The 20,242-nt window shown below is 43.0% G+C and overlaps 1 protein-coding gene and 1 long non-coding RNA gene across 2 annotated transcripts in view; one reads left to right on the forward strand and one right to left on the reverse strand.

The window, feature by feature from the left end:
* The first annotated feature begins 118 nt into the window (after positions 1-118).
* On the forward strand, positions 119-11,014 carry LOC118236466. The gene is made up of 3 exons (XR_004767042.1): positions 119-860; positions 5,587-5,653; positions 9,887-11,014. It is a non-coding gene; the product is annotated as an uncharacterized LOC118236466 (long non-coding RNA).
* Positions 11,015-16,430: 5,416 nt separating this feature from the next.
* LOC118235834 (breast carcinoma-amplified sequence 3-like) overlaps positions 16,431-20,242 on the reverse strand; it is a 173,661-nt gene continuing 169,849 nt past the window's right edge. Inside the window, exon 25 of the mRNA XM_035433682.1 lies at positions 16,431-16,613. Within this exon, the coding sequence (XP_035289573.1) occupies positions 16,465-16,613 (149 nt within the window). The 3' untranslated portion in view covers positions 16,431-16,464. The remainder of the gene's footprint in view (positions 16,614-20,242) is intronic.

The following is a 20,242-nucleotide window of genomic DNA, read 5'->3' on the forward strand; positions in this document are numbered from 1 at the left end:
GACAAGAAGGTGTCGGAAGCATTAGCAGTAAGAAAACATGTCAACAGAATAAAATATTAACCAATGACAGAGAAAAGATCGGGAAATCCCACCCCCAACTTCTAGCCAAACACCGGGTCAGCCTTCTATCCTCGGCCGGTGGAGAGAGCGCCTCGGCCGGCATGCGTTTAATCGTTTGTGGAGCTGCTGTTCTCTATCCAAGGCAACGAATACACCCAGATACATATCATAGTCTGAACGTCAAAATGTTTTATTTTGATTCTTCTTTTAAAATAGTGTATTTATTTTGAGCAAATAAAGAGTTTATATCGTAAACCGTATAAGCGATTAAGTTTTACTTTAACGCGGAGACCTATAAAAACGATGAGTTCACAATAAATATTTTGATGTAAATCCATGGGGTTTTTGTTTTGTTTTTTTTGTTTTTTACTTTTTTGTTGGATGAACGCTTTCACATCAAATAGGAAAATGTACGGAACGCTTCGATTACGCAGCTCATCCAAACCTAATGTATTATATATTGAAAAATATTTCATAATTTATGTTTCTGAATTGCTATTGACAGACTGATTTAAAACTATTAGGCTGTCCCAAACGCTGTGGTGTAGGGGCGCGCAGCGGTATCCGTTCGGCATCGCGCCTTAGATTTTTATTCGAGAAGACGGGTACTTGTTGTGAAGTTTCAAACATTGTATTATTGAGAATTGCTTTACGGGAAAGGACAGCAGCTAATAAACCGGACATTGCCGCTTTAAATGCTGCCCCGGGTCATTCGAAAAGCACCAGACCCAGATGCCTGGCTGAAGCAGGGAGAAAAGAAAACATCTGAGTGAATCAGACAAAACTCAAGCGGGAATGCGGTGAGTGCTTCACTCTGGTCTTCCAGCAACGGTTTGCTTTATTGCAGTGGTTACCTGTGATTCAGTGCGGGCTAGGCTACGTTCCGCAGGAAATTGAAAACCTGCAAATAAATTCAAAGTTATATGCCATATGTGGACACGGACAAACGTACTTCGCGAGCGTTCAGCCTCAGATATTTATTATTTTTCTATCGTATCTACTTATCAAATAATATGCTACTTTGATAACAGCCATATATATTTACGCAAACGTAGCATATATCGACTATGGCATAATTTAGGGTAGTACAAGCAGCAACATGAATTCCATATAGAAGAAAATGCTTGAATGTATAAAATAGAGAACGAGCGGCATCCCCTATGACAATGTATGAAGATGTGCAGCTCGCTTTTTTTTTTTTTTTTACTGATCAGTGAATTATAGCGTCAGCGCATTGCCTTGTCCGTAGTAGCATAGACAGATTGGTTGGTATGTGTCAAACTAAATATAATCTTAACTTCAAACTCGGTGTGTTTCTCTGGAGCGATTAAAGTCGGCTCCCAAGACTGCTGTGTATACCTTTAAGAAGTCCACTCGCAGATCCTTGATTAACTGGAACTCCGTTTGTTAAAGAGCCGCTTGGCGCCAGTCTGCTGACGTTTCACAATAAGAACCGTCTCTTGTCACTTCATATTTACCCCAAAATCCTCAAACAGCGTGCTCCAATCCCTTCACCATTCACTCCAAAAGCCACGGCTTATGATCGCGTTTTCAGGCTGAAAATTCCCTGATTGAGATGTTTCTCTCCAGGTCATAGCATTTTTTCGTTTAAATGTGGGGATTTTAGCAAACACTAAAGTGTCCGTTTAAGTGTACCCAGGGATACATACAGTAATCCGCACCACCGTGGCTTCATTTTGAAGCCCCGGTGCCGCATTGCCAATCCCGAATCGCACCACTTAAACAAAACTGAATAAGTAATACATCAGAATACAAACGGCCAACATAATTCATATTGAACATTGCCTTGGTGGCGTGGTCTTTGTTGGGTCATTTAATCATAATAGTCCTGTAGACAGTAGGCGACTCACAGGTTTTGCCTTGTGTTTTTGCATGTGACATTTCACCCTGTTATATATAGCCTATTTTACCCATCTGTGACCAAGCAGTCTTAAAAGCGCTATCATTTTTTATCTGAATAACAATATTATTAATAATGTATGGGTACTCAAAATCGTCATTATAATAATCGCAATAATAACAATAACCATAACAATAAAATAAGCAACAACAACATGAACACGAATGACATCACCCAGAAAAAAATATATGCCTTTGCAATGCTCATTGACACTTTCGGTATTGTAAGTAAGGGGAACTAAGTATATTTACACAAGCCTATACTCATCGCATAACTGTTGTTTACGGTTAAAAGCAAAAGATCCTAGCCAATATTGCATGATAGAAATAAACTCCTAAACAAACATACGTAGCTGGGTGAGTTTTGCTGAAAAAAGGCAAAATAAACAGTTGCATTTTGTTTAGTTTAGGCAGAAGTCTGAGCGATAAGTGCCTGGAGGGTTTCGAAGAAAGAAACAGAAAGACACTTGCTGCTAATACGCACAAGGTGGAGATAAACCTGACATGCACGACACACGATGGGAAGATAGTCTACGTCTCCAAATCGTATTGAAAAAGGATGTAAGGCCTTCACCTTACTTGGAATAAAGCGCCACAGGTTTTCAAGGGTTTTTGATAATGAATTCGGAAGTTGTTGCTTCCAATTGTAGACGTTTTACATTTGTCTAAGTTCAAGGCCGTTTTTTTGGTATGGGGGTGGGGGGGCTGGGGGGGGGGGGTCCTCATTCCATATTAAACTGAGGTGGGCGAAACCAGCTACATCATTTACATGGACTAGGTTTAATCAATTTACTTGACCCGTGTTCAGAATTTTAAATTTGTTTTGTAGAATAGTGTCATTTCAACTGACTTGAGGCAGTGCATCTTCCGGGTTCAATAACCAATGTGTGCACCTAAGCCATAAAGTGATTAAAAATTGCCATGCAATGCATTGTCATCCGTGCGTTTTAATTTTCCTTGTCGTTGTAATAATAGGTCGAATAATGTGTCATGTCATTTAAAAATGGCATGAAATAGTATTCATGAACATGAAAAGCTGGACTTATGTTATGTTCGAGCAAATGTTTGTTAGTAGGCCTAACATATTTGATCCAGGTTTTTTTTGCTGTTTTTTTTTTTTTTTGCAGGATCAACTCAGGCTTACATCAACATACATCAACCGCTTATTAATATTAGCCTGTTGAGGATATAGATTTTTTAAATTATAATACATATATAAATGACATATTTGTCAATAATTCCCTGCTGCACTACATTTTTGCGTGGCCAATGAAAATGTACATTTTTGGCATTTAGACATGTTCTCTAAGTACATCACCTAACACCATATTTGCAATTAAAACCCAGCATATTTGTTTTTTTTATTTTGAATAATGATCATTTAGGGACAGTGTCGTCGACACTAAAATATACATGAGGTTGTATGCATGTTTGTGTTTATTTGATAAATGGCAAAGCATTGTTAGCCTGAAAAAGTTATCTTGATTAATTAAAATACACATTCGAAATATCCTAATTTCCGTGGATAAAGTAAATATTTTCTGATCAACAATTGGTTTTAGTTATTTTATATGAATAGACAAATTGGACCGTGTTTTTTGGTCCTGCTATTTCAATGAAAATAAACATTTCGTCATTGGAACGGCACATCAACATAAGGCAGTGTACGAATGAACCTGCTCTTACATTTGGCCAACATTATACCACTTTAAGGTGCAATTAAATGTTTCATTCGTTTCTTACTTCGTCATGTGTCATATTAGTGATCAGTATTTAGTGATCTTGCTACAGAAGGAGAAGTATATTGACAAAAGGAAAAAGATTAACACCTAATGGAGAACATTAATGATTTGCCTTGTATATACCCAAAGAACTAATTATATGAACAAAGGTCTAAATTAGGCTCAATTTTTTTTCTCGAGGCCCTGGATGTACACATTATCTAAATGGGAAAGAAAGCAATCAAACGTAGTAGGCTATATCACAGTAGGCTACTTGCTTGACTTAACCGACGTTCATGCCAGGCGCTTTTCTCGCACAAAAGCTACCGGTTTTTTTTATTTGTTTTTTTTTATTTTTTATTTTTTATTTTTTATAGCTAACCTAATGTTAACAACGGAGTGTTGATCTTTTTTTCCAGCGAAGGGAACGATGTAATTAAACTTCCTATGTAAGGTTAATCAACTTTTTCTGGGGTAAATGTGGCCTGTTCATTGAATTCATTCTCGGCGCTTTGGAGTTCAGGTAATGTGTATAATATTTGTTGTGCGATATTGACGAAGAAGAAGATTGTTGACAGAGAGTGGAATGCATATAGGCCTACTACAGTGTTTGTAACTGTAAAACAAGAGGCACGGCTCGGTAGATACAAAATACGTCACTGGAATGGCCTGTGAAAACAACTTGCAAAAACTGTAGGTGCATTAAAACACGGACCAGTGCACGGTACCAAAAGAAGGGTAAAGTGACCCACGCGCCACTAATGGCGCTGGCGCTGTAACATAAAAACACAGGGGAAGGCTATCTTAATGCAGATTTGTCCTTGTATGATTGTTTTTTCTTTCTCCTTTGCATTGTTACTTTTCATCTCTTCATCAGGTCTTCCAATCTCTTTGCATCATCTCCCCTACTATATTTATCCTGTAGACAGAGGCCTTGGCGCCAGACCGTTTAAGACCTGTCAAAGTCCTTCATATTTCCCCGTCACATGTATACCCTAAGACTCTACTAGCCCTACCAGCCCCCTCACCCTCCTCTCCTCCTCATTCACCCTTTTTGCACTGCCCCCGCCCCTGGCTCTTCTCTCCCCCAGCCTGCTTATAGTCATCCATGTTTCCCCTTCTCTCATTAATCCTTCGGTTCACCTCTGTGTTTGCGAACCGGTACAATTTGCTCTTCTTTGTGGCTGTGTTGTCTCAGTGACCCAAATCAGCGGGGCTGCCGCTGCCGTGTCCTTGCCGGTTGAACAAATTGCAACTGATTGATGAAAAATAACAATTCTCCCAAACAGCAAGAGCTGAAACTGCGAACGCTCCCCTCCCGTTCGGCTACTGCCTTTCACGCGCGTTATGCAGGTTCAGTGAATGCCAATCTCATACCCATGTAGTAGACTCTCTCTCTCTCTCTCTCTCTCTCTCTCTCCCAATTAATTTTAAAAATAAGTGAAAATATTTAAAATGTGATACCTCTAGCGGTCTACAAAAAAACCTGTTGAAACCGCGCGTCATATAGGCATGTTTCTGCAGGTAAGTGATTTGTTTGTTTGATATCAACATTAGTTTCTCCTAGTATCTACAAAGTTCAGCTGATGTCGGGACAGTATGATCTTGCTTATTTTGTCGTAGGCTAAGTCATACATTAACTATATCTGAAACAGCGGAGCATTATATATGCATGGTAATTCGCATTTAATTGAAAAATGAAATAGTCATATGAAACCGAAGAATTTTTTTTCGAAGAATTTGATAAGTGCAAAGGGGAAGTATAATGTAATTTACCGTTTAGCTAGCTACTTCACTGCAGTGTCTACGTTTTATTTTAGAAAGCATAGTTTGTTCATGCTACCAAGCCAGTGTCGGTGAACGAATGTGCATACCTTTCCCTCAGGTATCAGGTGGGGGCGCTAAAATGTGTCTTTGGGGACTGAAGAAGGTACTCGTTGCCCGAGCCAGCGGTAAGCACATACTCCGGGGAATTAATACCTTACTTAATCAATTAATTGCCGCTATTTTTATTTCTTGGAAATAGTCTAGATATTCTTTTAAAGAGCACATTGTATCAATTCCTCAATGACTCTTCATGATATCCATCTCCGGGGATACAATTTGGAGTCTTTTAACGTGAATTCTTCATGCCTTAATATAACTGTAAAGATTCAATGGGCTGACTAAGCCTTAAAATAAATGTGTTAAGTCTTTCATTGACGGACCACAAAAGCCCAGTGTCTGAAGGAATTTGTCATTCTGATATATTATTAACTTGACATTACCAAATTTGTTTCATGAAATAAAACCCTTATTTGCCTAAATTCCAACCCCGATAAATCCGAATTGTTCGTTTCGAGCGAATAATAAATTCGATTGGTATGCGAGCTGCCTCTGAGAGTATCGTAAATGTGACGATTTGTATGTAAATATAAACTAACTGTAAACGACGCACAGAAGAAATCATGCGAGGTGAAACGTATGATTTTCTTATCAGTGACACTTCAGACCGTTTAGTTAAGTATAGTTGTCTTAGGGCGTACATAAGCACAATAAGTCATCAATTAGTCACGGAACCAGTGTCCTTTCAGTTGTGCGACATCCATACATTGGATGTGAAGTACAAGGCCCCTGCCTTCACAGAAAACACTCATGCAGTCGTTTAGGGCCACAACCATCCCCGGGTCACATTATTTGGAGCACTATGGGGCCACAACAACATTCTTGTTTAGGACCACCAAACCAATAGGTCCGAATCTCAAAGATAAGCCTTTATATCCAAATAATTCGAAATCAACATTACTTTATGAAAGCGTAACAAAACCCATCAGTGTTGGCAACAATGCATTTTTGGTAGGCCTATTATTCATTATTCCAGTGTCATTTCAGCTACGTGAAATCCATAGGCCATATTGGAAGCAAAGTAGAACTGAAAATATTCTGAAAGAGAAAAGCATTTTATGAAAGAATAAAAAATAATCAATGTTCAATGCATTTTCATTCCAGTAGCCGTGTCACCACAATTATTTTTTAATTGAAAAGGTAAATACATTTTCACATGCGAAACCTTTCTGATCCAAACAACATACGAATTCTGTGAAGTTTAAACATTTGTTTCAATCAATGGCAGCGGCGCTTTTGTAAATTGTGTAGCCTATGTGTTGTAGGCATATGAGCATTTCTGAAGCTAAATGTAATTAAACCGTGATAAAGGGAAGTGCGTTGGATTTTATCCCGGTCTCATAGCCTACTTGGCAGTTTTTTGCTTTCTAATTTTCTCTCTTCCTCCCTGCCGACTTTGATCAGGGAGGCCTTGTCGGTTTTCAGTCGGTTCAGCGACTCAGCAGGTGGGTTTTTATTTTGCATCCCCCTAACTGCAGGACTGTGGCACATCATTGACAGCATGACTCGTGCCAGCCCTTTAACTTCCAAAACACGCAAGATCGAGAATGACAACTCGTGCCGAAAATTCTTCGCAACAAATGTTCTGTAAGAGTAATTTGGCTCATTCTGAGGCAGTGATATCATCCATGATAAACACCACCGCATAATGTAAGCCAAAAAGACAAAAATTTATAACGTCCATGTTAAAACTTCACCGACTAGACTACTTGCTGCAGCTCCACACATTAACACTATCCAGTTCATTTTTCCATGAATGCAAACATTAGTTTAAACAAACATACAATTAAACGTTGAAAGAGAATAGCATTCTAAAATACGTTATTCGTTTAAGTTATATCTTATTTCGAAAGTCTAAATCTATAGGACTCCAAGACTCAACTGCTATGGAAATGCACACGTACGAGTTTTCATGATATAGACCCGTTTCTGACAGGTATAAAAACCTGATTATCAATTATACACGAATGAGTTCATTCTGCAATGCGCATCACTGACTGTTTAAACAAGCAGAGACCCGCGGCTTAGGGTTTGTTCAAAATAATGTAACGTTCCCCTGATTTTGTGATGCTGGCTTCTCTGCACAGTAAACTTTTTTGTGTTAGTAAAACGTATCAGAGCTGATTTAACGGTGAACATTTTAGTGTGTGTTATGGTACATCTCGGTATGTAGCCTACTATTTCTGTTTAATTTTATTCCTTACAGTGATTTGAGAACTGGGGTGCATTTTGGCAGTGTAGCCTAGTTGAACTGGCTCTGTAAATATCAGGGTGCATGAATGGATGTATGGATGAGAGATTAAAGATGACAAATCCACACTGGATTGACCATTTTCGCAAGTAGCCTACGTTAAATTGCTATTGTAATTTTAAAAAACTAATCAGGTGTAACAGGGCACGTAATAAAGACATAACCTACTGGGCGCTTTTTTGTTTTGTTTTGTTTCGTTTTTTATCTTAAGTGAGCGTGAGACGTACGTAGGCTCCGCTGAAAATGTTACTCCAAGTGTGAGCACCTGTCTACAGGTAATTATGAAAATAAAACAACAAATAGTTTGCAACTCAAGAGCATCTATTTGGCTACAAGCGTATAAACAAAAATATGAAGAATGAAGGGAAGATGATGGAAAGACGGGATGTGTGGAAATTATTGCGGGTTAGTGGCTGTTTTTTTGACAGTGATTGGTAACGGGGTCGAGTTATCATCCTTCCTCCGCGGTTCAATTTAATGAGTTTCCTACAATTTGAATAATCTTTAATAATCTACTGTATGTATGTATCTATGTACGTGCGTGTATAATAATAATAATAATAATAATAATAATAAACCCTAACTGTAGATGTAGGCCCTATTAAATAATTAATTTGTATTAATTTCTTCAATTATTCTTACGTGTACATTTTTATTTATTAATGTAGGCTACTTTATGCAGGGGTGTCCCCCTCGCTATGAGGAGACCCAATACAGATATTTCAGTGTGATATCAATGCTGAAAAAAATATGTAGGGAATACAGTAGGTAGGTTGTTTCGAATTTCAGAAAATAATAAAGGTAGCACAGCGTCGTTGAGGCTGATGTCGCCCAATTAGAGCCAGATAAAAACTTATTGTTACCATTACACTGGGTTCACAAATAAGACACCGCGACATCCCATTTTAGATACTGAGGACAATGAGGCTAGCCGTAAAAACAACCTCTTTATAAGGAAAAGCAAATTAACAGGCGAAAGCCTGCACACTTTCTAACATCAAAGTAGTTTATTCTTCACAAGTGACACGAGAAAATGATACCTTTCAGTACACTCAGTTATTATAACGGCACGCAATACATGTTGTGATGGGGAAAGAAACGTTTTTTTTCAAAGGTAGGGACAAAGCCTTCAGATCAAACTAATTAAATGTCCCATTTTTTCACGGATCCAGATGACAAATTCGCTTCATAAGCTTTATTCCTTCCGTAATTCCTTTTCCGCAAGAATGGATATCATTTGTTCACTTCTCTAAAACAAACGGAAAACTTTTGTTTGAACTGCTACGTTTGCATGAGATTGCTAATATGAAAAATGTTTAAATAACATGCTATAGGACAGCCGTCATCATCTCTTGTTTAACTTGCACGCACACGTGTAAGAACTACGAAGTGAAATTATTGTAATCACGGTTTGTCTTTCACTTTCAATTATAACTTTAAAACAGGCTACATTGAGGTTTTCAGTTAGGCTACTTCTACAAAATAAGTTCACGAGTTGACTCAATACACTAAATCAAATGTATCCGACTCTAACAATGAATTGATTTCACGCGGTATAGCTTGATGTAGCCTAATGCTCTTCTTCGTGATTTATATTATTAATGAATATGTTAGTACTCTCTTAGCTTGCATTTAAGGTGTTTTTATTGTGATTTAATTTAAACGATTTATTGTTTTGCAATGGTGACAGGGTGGGTGTGAATGTGTTAACAGTCACACACATTTTATGAATTGTTCTATTAGTTTTTCAACCATTGAATGTATGTACATTTATTGAGGCAAGTCTTAAGTTGGTTTGATCATTCCTAAAGTTATCTTGAATAATTAGTAGTTGAAGAATTAATAGATATCACAGTATACACCTGCAGCCCATGTGTACACCTGTCACTGCAAGTAACTTTTGCATTTTATAAATTTAAATATTAATCTAACCTTTGCCAGCGAGCAAAGTTTTTTGAAACTTTGAAATGAGAATAAAAATGTACAAATATTGAACATAACAGATACCTTAATGACCAACTTATTTCCCGTTTCTTCTTTCTTTTGTCAGTTGACAATCATAATCGTGCCGGAGAGAGCGATGAAGCCCTAGACAGGAAGTTGTCAAATGAAGGATGCTGTCCTCCTCCCATCAAAAACTAGAGTGGGCGGTGCCCCTGCAGCGACCAAGCTGACCAGTTTTAGGGAGAACGTGTGCATGCAGGCACAGAGGACCGACATCCCTTTCTAAAAGGAGAGCCCTCCCCAGTGCCCTCATTCACAGCCAGAGGAGGCGAAGCGAGGCTCATAACAGTGATGTTCGCTAACCCTCTTTCTTTTATTGCCGCGCAGTAGAGATCTGTTAGCGTCTATCCGCCTGGCTCTGCGATGTCTACGCTTCTCACACAGGAGGTCTTCCGGCCACACTGGAGCACACACACACACACACGAGCTTAAAACAAAAGCTCCTTTTAGCAGTGCTCTCTGTCTTAAGGGTCACATGACTAGCATCGCCCCCGCGGCGGTACAGGAAGGTTTGGGAGGGCGTTGGCAAACTGCATTGTAACGGAACCATTGACCCGGGGTCATTTTCCATAAAATGAATTTGCTGGAAGTGGTGGGGTGAGGATCACGTTGGGTTGAGATAGATGAATGCTTAGAAGCACCTCTCAAAGATGGCAGTACAGGAGGGGGGCGTGGTTTACGGAAAAAGCGGCAGAGTTTGAGGATACAGCTCAGAGGGAAGAATTAATGAGCAGACCTGTAGCCGCTTCTCAATTTTAGAACTGAGGGGGGAGAGAGTTTCTTCCTTACAGATACTGTATCTGTACACTCGTCCCATTGTCAAAATGCCCCTTGTCAGTTTAGGAGGCATAAACTAGTGTGTGTGTCCTCCAAAACATGCACTCAGCAAACTGCTCCTTGTCTTTCCGACCTGCCAGCCCGTGCCACCAAAACTACTGCAACAGAAAGGCGAGTCAGTTTGACTGCGATTAGTTGGCTGGAGGAACTGCTGTGGAGCGGTGAGTTCGGGGTAACCTTGCAGAATTAATCCGTCCACCCCCGAGTAATGCCATAAACACCCGTCCATCGCCACACCAGCAGCCCGGGCTGTTTGGACTACAATCAGTTTTTCCTCTTTTAATCACTATACAGAGTAGTTATTAGTGTTTGTTATTAAATGACTTCTGAAGGCTTCCTTAATGTTTTTACTGTGGCCTTCTTGACATGACTAGTACATGAAAGGTATACCGCTTCATTTTAGTTGCTTATGGACTCGACGCAAATAGGACCCTCATGTTTCCTGAAGCCTACGAGGATAGGCTGTAGGAAGTGGAGCAAAATAAAACACTTTATATTCTGTTTCTTTTGAATCATTAAAAAATACAATTCTTAAAAAATGTGAAACTGTGCTGAGTTTACAAATTCTTATATCTGCAAATAACTATGTGCATTCTTGTATTATCATAACACACACTCACTACTTTGCTCCCTCCCTCCCTCCCTCCCTCCCTCTCTCTCTCTCTCTCTCTCTCACACACACACATCACATTACAGGCATTTAGCAGATGCTCTTATCCAGAACACTTTTTACACAACTTTTTACACAGCATTTACATTGTATCCTATTATACAGCTGGATATATACTGAAGCAATGCTGGTTAAGTACCTTGTTCAGGGGTACAACGGCCTACTGTCCTACTGGGGGAATTAAACCTGTGACCTTCAGGTTACAAAACCAACTTACCCATTACACTACACTGCCACCTACACACACACACATACACACACACACACACACTCACGCATACGCACGCACACACACACACACACACACACACACCTGGCACCTGACACTCTCAAGGCTTTCAAAAAAAAAACATCCCAAATTCAATATTACAGATCAGAGCTCACTGACCAAACTGACCTGGATTTAATCGTCGTGACAAACAAATGGTCCGGCATTCAGCCAGGCGTTCCTGCACACTTGCACAGAGCACAGTTACAGGATCCGGGCAGAGAAAACATAATGCCCCTTTTTTACGACTGCTAACCTGATTCTCCCTCTCCTTGGGTTATCAGCTCAACGCCCGCAATGGCTTCAAATATTACTTTCAAATTATCAATAACCTGTTACATTTCGAGGCTGAATTAAATTTCCCTCCATGCTTTGTACATCACATTTGACCCTTTGTGCAGCCTTTCAGATAAAAATAATAACAGATGTGTTCTGTGTACAAACGTGGAATGCAGAGTTATGACCACTGGAGCTATGATACTCCTGTTCAGATTCCCAATACATACTGCACAGACACACATTTGTATATGTAATGATTTAAACTTATTTCAGCTGTCAACAATGTTGTAATTTACTGTACAGCTTAATATCACTTGTGCTTGCAGTTGCATTTTCAAAAATATTTATCAAGACCTTATTAGCATATATAGTGCCCTCCATAGGTATATGTGTAGAGTATGTTTTGTAATTGTCATTCATATATATATTTTTTAATATGACAGAATTAGTGTCCTTTTTGTGTTCAATCACCCAGTCTTATTGGTCAAGTGCTTCCTTTTGCGTTGATTATGCACACACACAAAAGCTGTGAATGTGTGGTCTTGGTTATAGCCTTTGCTTTTGCCTATAAACCAACCGACTAGAGAACAGTCTGTGAAAGATGAGTGAGAAATTTTGACTGAAAGAAAATTATTCAGTCAGAAACACAGCACATAAATTTGGCACAGCAAAATTTTCAGATGTCAACAAAATTTTCAGATGTCAAGAACACAATTGTCAAGGCTATACCAAACTAGCACCAACAACTGAAAACCTGATTGGAATCTGCAAATAAATAAATCAGATAGAGGTGAGTCAGTAAGGAAGTGCAGCTGATCCAAATCATATGTAGCACCTCATCCGTGAAGCATGGCTGAAGAGGCATCACAACTTGGACAAGCAGGGCTTCTTCTGGAACTGACTCACCAATTCAATGACGATTCAACTAATGATGACAGCAGCAGAATGAAGTGCACAGAAGCATCTTGCCTGCCAATGTACTAGTGTATACCTCAATACTAATCGGGCAGCACAGCACAGTGCACCAGGGCTATGGCCCAAAAGCTGTCAGCACTACCAATGTTAGGCTGACAAAGCCAATTTCCTGAGGTAGATGCAACTGAGCATGCCTTCCACCTGCTGACGAGGTCAGAGATCCCTCACAACAAGCAGAACCGAAAATGGCTGCAGATCAGTTTAGATGATTTTGATGCAGTTGTTGCATGCAAGAAACATGCAACCAAGCACTATTCCTCATGCCACTTTAATTTTCTTTATGCGGACTGGCCACAATACGTAAGCTCAAGTTAGGGGATTCAACACACGAAATGCGATTATTCCGAAATGACAAAATGCACATTGAAACCCAGAGGTGAAAGGTAATATTTTGTGCTTTTGCCTCACATTCACTTCCTGGTCTCAAATTCAAAACTGCTGCAGCATACAGCAAATACAGCCATTTTGATTTCACTGTCACTATATATGGAGGGCATTGGTAGTTACAGTGAATGCACTTGTGTACATGGTTCATCCTTATAGCAATAATCACCACATATATAGTGACCACTGCACACAAATAAGATGATATATTTGACTGGTACAAAGAAGCTAACAGGATAAAGACAGAGGAATAGCAGTCTAGCAGAGGAAGGAAGACTCAGATTTCAGTGTTTTTTTTTTTAAATATGTGCATGTAATGACAATGCCAATGCTGGGACTTTTTCATCAACAGAAGCACAGACATTTTAGAATATCAGATAGCCGAACAAGGGATTCCGAGTATAGAAATAATGGGGTTGGGTAAGTATTGGAATATACCTTATTCCTATATATCTTATACGTATATACCTTAAGACAAAAATGCTGAGTGTGTTCAAAAAAAAAAAAAAAAATATAATAATGGATTCAGTCCTTTTCAAATGAAAGGAAACAGTGTCAGGGTTTTACATCTTGATGCTTCAGCTGGAAGGATTTACGGCAAACAGCGAAGACCTCTGTACTCTACAATTGAAATAATACGGGCATTGACAAGCGCGATCAGTTCGGAGGGAATACTGTAGACCTACGCCTCCTCCAGTCAACAGTTTACAACGGGGGGGGGGGCGCTGAAAAAACTGCCGCTGAACTTTGACCGACATAATACAGATTCACCCCGTCCCCTTCAGTCGTAACTGCATCCCAACGCGGCTTGCTGTCGTTCCTTTAACGCCGAGGAGCGTGGCGGTAAGTTTACACGATGTGGCGGCACTTAGAAGCAGCACGTCTCCTGCTTTTTTTAAATTCACAATTGGGGGAAATTTTCCCCCCAAAACAAAACAAAGCAAAAAAGAGTATCTAGAACACATTAACACGTCACTGCGGAAATAAAGGGGACATTCATGCACGGTCACAGAATGTTCTCATTACAACACGTCGCTCCGTCGCTCCTGGGAAAAGAAAAAGTCTACGGCGAGCTGACTCACAGAGAGCTTTCTCAGAAGTTTATACACAAAGGAGAAGAAAGATGGTAAATAATTACTGAATGAGGCACCAGTTCTCCTCTCCGCAAATGTGGGGGGGCTGGAGGGGGGGGGGGGGGGGGGGGCTGGTGCGGCCAGCCACACTGTCACTAGACCCGCCACATGGCCACACACTGTCATGCTGTGCATTTGTTTGTGGCTGAGTCATAGGTAGCCTCTCAATGGGCTTTTGCTCCAGCCTGCCGTCGATGTGTGCTCGCCTTTAAGTAAATGTTTATTATATGCTTGTTTGCATTATGAAGACTGGCCAGAAACTTGTCTGTCTTAAAAAGTGCTTTAGTCTTGTAATGAGACTTCACTTAAAATATGTTTTCTCTCGAAACAAAAATATTAGCTTGTTTTAAGTTCCTTCTTGCTTTTCAAGTGCTATTGTCTTACCCCATTGGAAAATCTTGAAATGAGTCAAACTGGCTCACCTCATCGGCAATCTTTTTGTCCTATTTTGCAAAACAAATAATAGAAATACGATTTTAAGTCTAACTATAAGACTGAATTAATTAAGAGTTTTCGGTAATTAGTGCAGTGTTTGTTGCACTAAACTTGAGGGGACTCAGCAATTCCTTAGGAAACCTGCGTGCCAGGTCTTCTCCTCGCACTGCCGAAAAGCAGAATCGTCTTATTTATGATAGGATGGCTGTTGAAAGCTACAAGGATTTCAACCACACGCCTAGCCTCCCCCATCCCCCAACACCCTTAAATAACAAAACTAAGAAGGAGCATACAATCAGCACAAGAAATGAAAACCCATTAACCATCTCATCAACCGGCCAGCTGAGCACACTGTGACATCATTCAATTAAAGAGGGGAGAAAATAGTCCCACCGGTGTCCTCAACTTCGCTATGCTGCGTATGCTGTCGCTCACAATGAAATAATTACACTCACTGTGGAATAATGTTAGTCACAGGTAATATACCGAGGTCTCTCAGTATCTGTAACTCACCTAATTCAGTGTTGTTGTTTTTTTTGGCAGTCATTGTGATTTATGTCTGACATAATTACTACCGGCATGGTATAACTGCTACCGGAATTCTAAACGTGAAATATTAGTGTTTCGAAGATGTTCACTGATAAGAATTTTTTTTTAAAATGACTTCACAGTCCAATAAAATATTTGCACATTAGCTTACTAGGTGTCCAATCAGAAGCTCACTGATGGTCAGTCAACACACACATAAAAATAAGACAAGACACTCGACTAGCTGGCCTTAGGTAGCTAGCAACAAACCTTCCTGCTAGCTGCCAATGCGGTGCACACAAATTGCTGATTACAGTACAGAATAAAAAGAAAATATATTATTTAACATAAATAATGGAACTTGAGAAAACAGGAACAATGCTTTAAATGTTTTGTGATTACCCGCTTTGCCCAGCAAAATTTTCACCATAACTTTAGGAACAGATCGATGTTTTCTTTCTGATACATACAAATAGGTGCAGTTGTTGATCCCCAGGAACTGGAACACAGGAATTGATGTAGATTAATCGGTAGAGAAACCTGGATATTACACAAGGGCTTGTCTGAGTTACACAACCAAGAAACCTCGGAATCATTTAACAGTCATCGCTGCAGAGACCCCACTTGCCAGGCGACCGGGCCTTCAGGTCGTCTGCATCACACAGAAAGGACATTGAAGGGACGGAGAGCGCATATAGCTACAACATTCATTGTCATGTAGTTTTGGTTCAGGAAGGTCACATGGTCTGAGAAAAATGGAGCAGTCCCCGGCCCAGCAGCTCCCACTCCCCCCCCAGGAAAGAGGAAGGAAAAGATAATATTCGGATCGGCCAAGAAACGTAATCGGCGGGGACACATCTGCGACAGCCGCGACAGCTACGTCTACCGAAGCCTCCGAAGCTCCGCCTCCTTTCTCCAGCGCGCTCTTTCACTAGAAAGCGGAGCAGGTTATTCTGCGAGCGGAACCTGCAGGACGCACAACAGGGGCATCTCCTGGCGTGCGGCAGCCGTGCTGGGACCTGAAAGAGGCTCGGGGGAGTGTGTGGGAATGCGGGGGGGGGGGGGGGGGGAGGATTTGTGGGGCGCTGGCGTCGGACCGGCGCGCCGGGGTTGGTCTAAGGGAATCCGCTGGGGAAGAGGCTGAGCGGCTGGCTCTCATTGGTTGGCAGCGGCGAGCGGTAGCCCTCGAAGCTGCGGGGGATGCTGCCGCTGGTGGAGCCCGAGCTGTTGCTGAGGGTCTCAATGCTGCCCTCCCTCTGCAGCTCTGTGGAGCAAACACAGGGACACACGGGGGTCAGTACCACACACACCCCCCCAACACAGGGACACACGGGGGTCAGTACCACACACACCCCCTCAACACAGGGACACACGGGGGTCAGTACCACACACACCCCCCCAACACAGGGACACACGGGGGTCAATACCACACACACCCCCCCAACACAGGGACACACGGGGGTCAATACCACCACCCCCCCCAACACAGGGACACACGGGGGTCAATACCACCCCCCCCCCCCCCAACACAGGGACACACGGGGGTCAATACCACCACCCCCCCCAACACAGGGACATACGGGGGTCAATACCACAGACCCCTACACAGGGCCTGCATGTCTCTGCCTACACACACACACACAGAGCACATTACACACATACACACACACACACACACACAGCATATTACACACACACACACACACACACAGAGCATATTACACACACACATACACACATCACCTTACACACAGAAGCAGGCACAGTTTATACAGGTGGTCCACCACCACACACTCACAGACCCACAGAAAGGTAGCCTGTATTCTTTGTTGAAAACCACTACGCTAACATTTACATTTAGGTACTGGTTACCATATGATCATGCATTACAGTCAGTACATCTCATAAGACGAATACGCGAGTGTAAAGTATAGTTTTGGTGGTATAACAGAAAAGAAATGATGCAGGAACAAGCCAAATGAATGGGTTGGAGTGAGAACGTTGTGAGAATTCAATGTGAACCATCACCCAAGACTGCACAATATGAAATATTGCAGTTAAATCTACGAAAGTTCAGCGTCACAGTGTTTGCACAGCATGAGTGAAACAATGTAAGATGCTAAATTCTGAGGAACAATAAAAATGTCCTCACAGTGTGACTAAGTTCAGAGCGGGTTGTCTACATTTTTTACATTCGCTTCAAAAGACAATGCCAGTTCACGTGGCATAAACAGTGTTCTTCATTTCAAATATGTGAACACACGTCGGTAGACACACGTCACATTTTAGAAATAAAGAACTCTCCCTGAAGTGTAAGGTGAAGCAGCTGGGTCAGTGGTACCAAAGGCTGAATCCAACCTAAGCGTTCTGAGGTCTTATCCTCCCCGAGCCCCTCATCTTCAATTGTCTCCCTCATAAATTTCTGTAACATTATAACATTATTTCTCATGTTTTGAATCCTCCATATACTGTCTGCTCCCACGCCCTTTACTCACGCATGGATGTTTCATATTCCCTTACATTTAGAAGCAAAATACCTCACTCTGAAATCCCCCTGGCATGGCCCAGAATTCAATCTGGCCACTCCACACAACCGGTCACAAATAGACAAACAGTGAAACGCAGACACGCAATGTTAAAAAACCGAAATGGTGAATTGCAAAGACAAACAATGTCTTTGCAGTTCTGAGAAATAAGCAGCCTAGCGCCTGGGGGAAAGGGTCATAGGGTTCTCTGCCCAATCCTGGTAGAGAACTACCCAAATGATTTGTCAGGTGTCTGTTTTTACCAGGTCTGTAAAAAAAATTTTAAAAATGAAAAAACCCAAAACCTCTGGTAAACCCTCCGGACCACGGCCTCTCCCGCTTGATGAAGCGTTTAAAAAAGCTCCTTTATTAGAGAACGATTAAGAAACGAGGGCTTGCGTTTCGGGTTCATCGAGTGGGAGCAGCTGCTCGCGTCTCAGCGCGGTAGTCAGCCGCGGGAGCGCTCGATTTTACGCCGTCCCGAAACCAACCGCGGCGTACTTCCACTTCCTGCGGCGTACTTCCACTTCCTGCGCCGTACTTCCACTTCCTGTGGCGTACTTCCACTTCCTGCGGTGTACTTTCACTTCCTGCGCGCGTCTGTCCGTCCGTCCGTTCGTCTGGCCGGCCGGCCTCCGCGGACCTGGACCCCGGCATCTGGAGAGCGCAATCGCTTCCATTCCCTCGCGGGAGGAGGCGGGGCAGCCGCCGCCGCGCCCGCGTGCGCTTCCTGTGGAAAACGACGGTTTTACGGCGCTACAGCGTGTTCTACACACCCTGGGTCGTGACACGCCGACTCCACGCCCGAACGCCGAGGTTTTTTCCCAGAAAGACCGGCGGCTGTTTTCATTTCGTTCCGTTTCCTTTTTTCTTTTTTTGCGGGCTGCGGGCCGCGAGCCGAGCGCAGTAACTTCGCGGGTCGGTCTGTTCCTGCGTCGGGGCCGCGGTGCCCTTTTTGGGGAACGTGAACGGCAGGATCTCGTGACAGGAAGAGGACTCTTTCGCGAGCCTGTGAAACGTCCCAGCGTGATTCCTTGTGATTTATTTTTTTTTGTTGTTTTTTTTTTGCTACTGCACTATGAAAAGCTGGCTGGTGTAAAATGTGCAGGATGAGGACGGGGATGGAGGCCCCAGGTGTGGTGTGAGGTCTGTGGGGTTAGGCTCCTGCTTGAAGACCCTGATGAAGGTGCTAAGATTGTGGGGGGGGGGATGAGGGTCCTCTGCTGCACAACAAAATTATAACATTAATATATTATTACAATGGCACAGTCCAACCCCAACCCCCCCCCCCCTCCCCCCCCATGGAACATGTGGAGGTACAAAGCAGTGGTGTCCTTTCGAGACCTTCCAAGCTAAGTCTGCGTTACCTGAACTTGCAATTGATCCGAACGCAAACGACCGATTGAAAGGCTTGCTCATCTCAGACTGCGTCTCCGACACATCACACACACGCACAGAGGCCGACGGCAGGCGTTCTCCAGAGCGGTGCGTGCAGGAAGGGCCCGGCCGAGCAGCGAGCCGCACGGCGAGCGGAGAGAGAGCGGGGTGCGGAGCGTGGGGCGTGGGGGCGGCAGGGATCGTATCTCACTGACCCCACCGCTCCCACACAAGAGGAATGGCGGCCATGACACCGGGGGGTTAGCAACTTGTAATCAAAGCCATGAGATGGGCTCGGGGTAGGCAGACCATCAATTGCCCCGTCCTGACGATCCTCTCTCATGGTTTGCAGATGGGGGCTGGGGGGGGCGGGGGGGCTTGGGGGGCAGGGGGGTGTTTGTTTGCTTTGGTGAGAGCGCGTAACTCACACAGCCCCCTGACAGGTGCTCATAAATTGTACAGTAGGGTTTGAAGTGAAGGGAGCGTGCCAGAGGAGAAGCCGGGCTCTGCTTATCCTCAGGCGCCCCCCCCCCCCCCCAATCCCTCCCCCCCCCCAGACGCTCCCGATTGCGCGCAAACGCAGCCGCACACATCTGAGAAGCGCCTAGCGTGGGGGGGGGGGGGGGGGGGGGGGGGGGGGTGGAGGGGGGGGAGACGGCAATCAATCTCCGGGACGGAGCGCCTCTTTCACCTCTCCGGTCGGAGTCCACACCTGGGATGCATTGGGGGCCCGGCGTCGGGTCGTGCGGGGTTTGGGTTCGAGTCGTCCCCAGGTCAGGGCTGTCAGGCAGGAGTTACGCCGGGCCGACGTTGGAAAGGGGAAGCACCTCTTTACCGCGACGGAAAAGACGCACAGGAAACCCAACTCCTGGTTCGGTTCGCGTAGTAAATAACCCCCCCCCCCTCCCCCCCGCCCGTGCTTTTTCTTTATCTCCAACGGGGGGGCGGTGCTTGGCCTACACACCGTGGATTTACACCCAGCATTCCCTCC

This window comes from Anguilla anguilla, chromosome 9 (assembly GCF_013347855.1).
Source record: "Anguilla anguilla isolate fAngAng1 chromosome 9, fAngAng1.pri, whole genome shotgun sequence".
Classification (NCBI taxonomy): domain Eukaryota; kingdom Metazoa; phylum Chordata; class Actinopteri; order Anguilliformes; family Anguillidae; genus Anguilla; species Anguilla anguilla.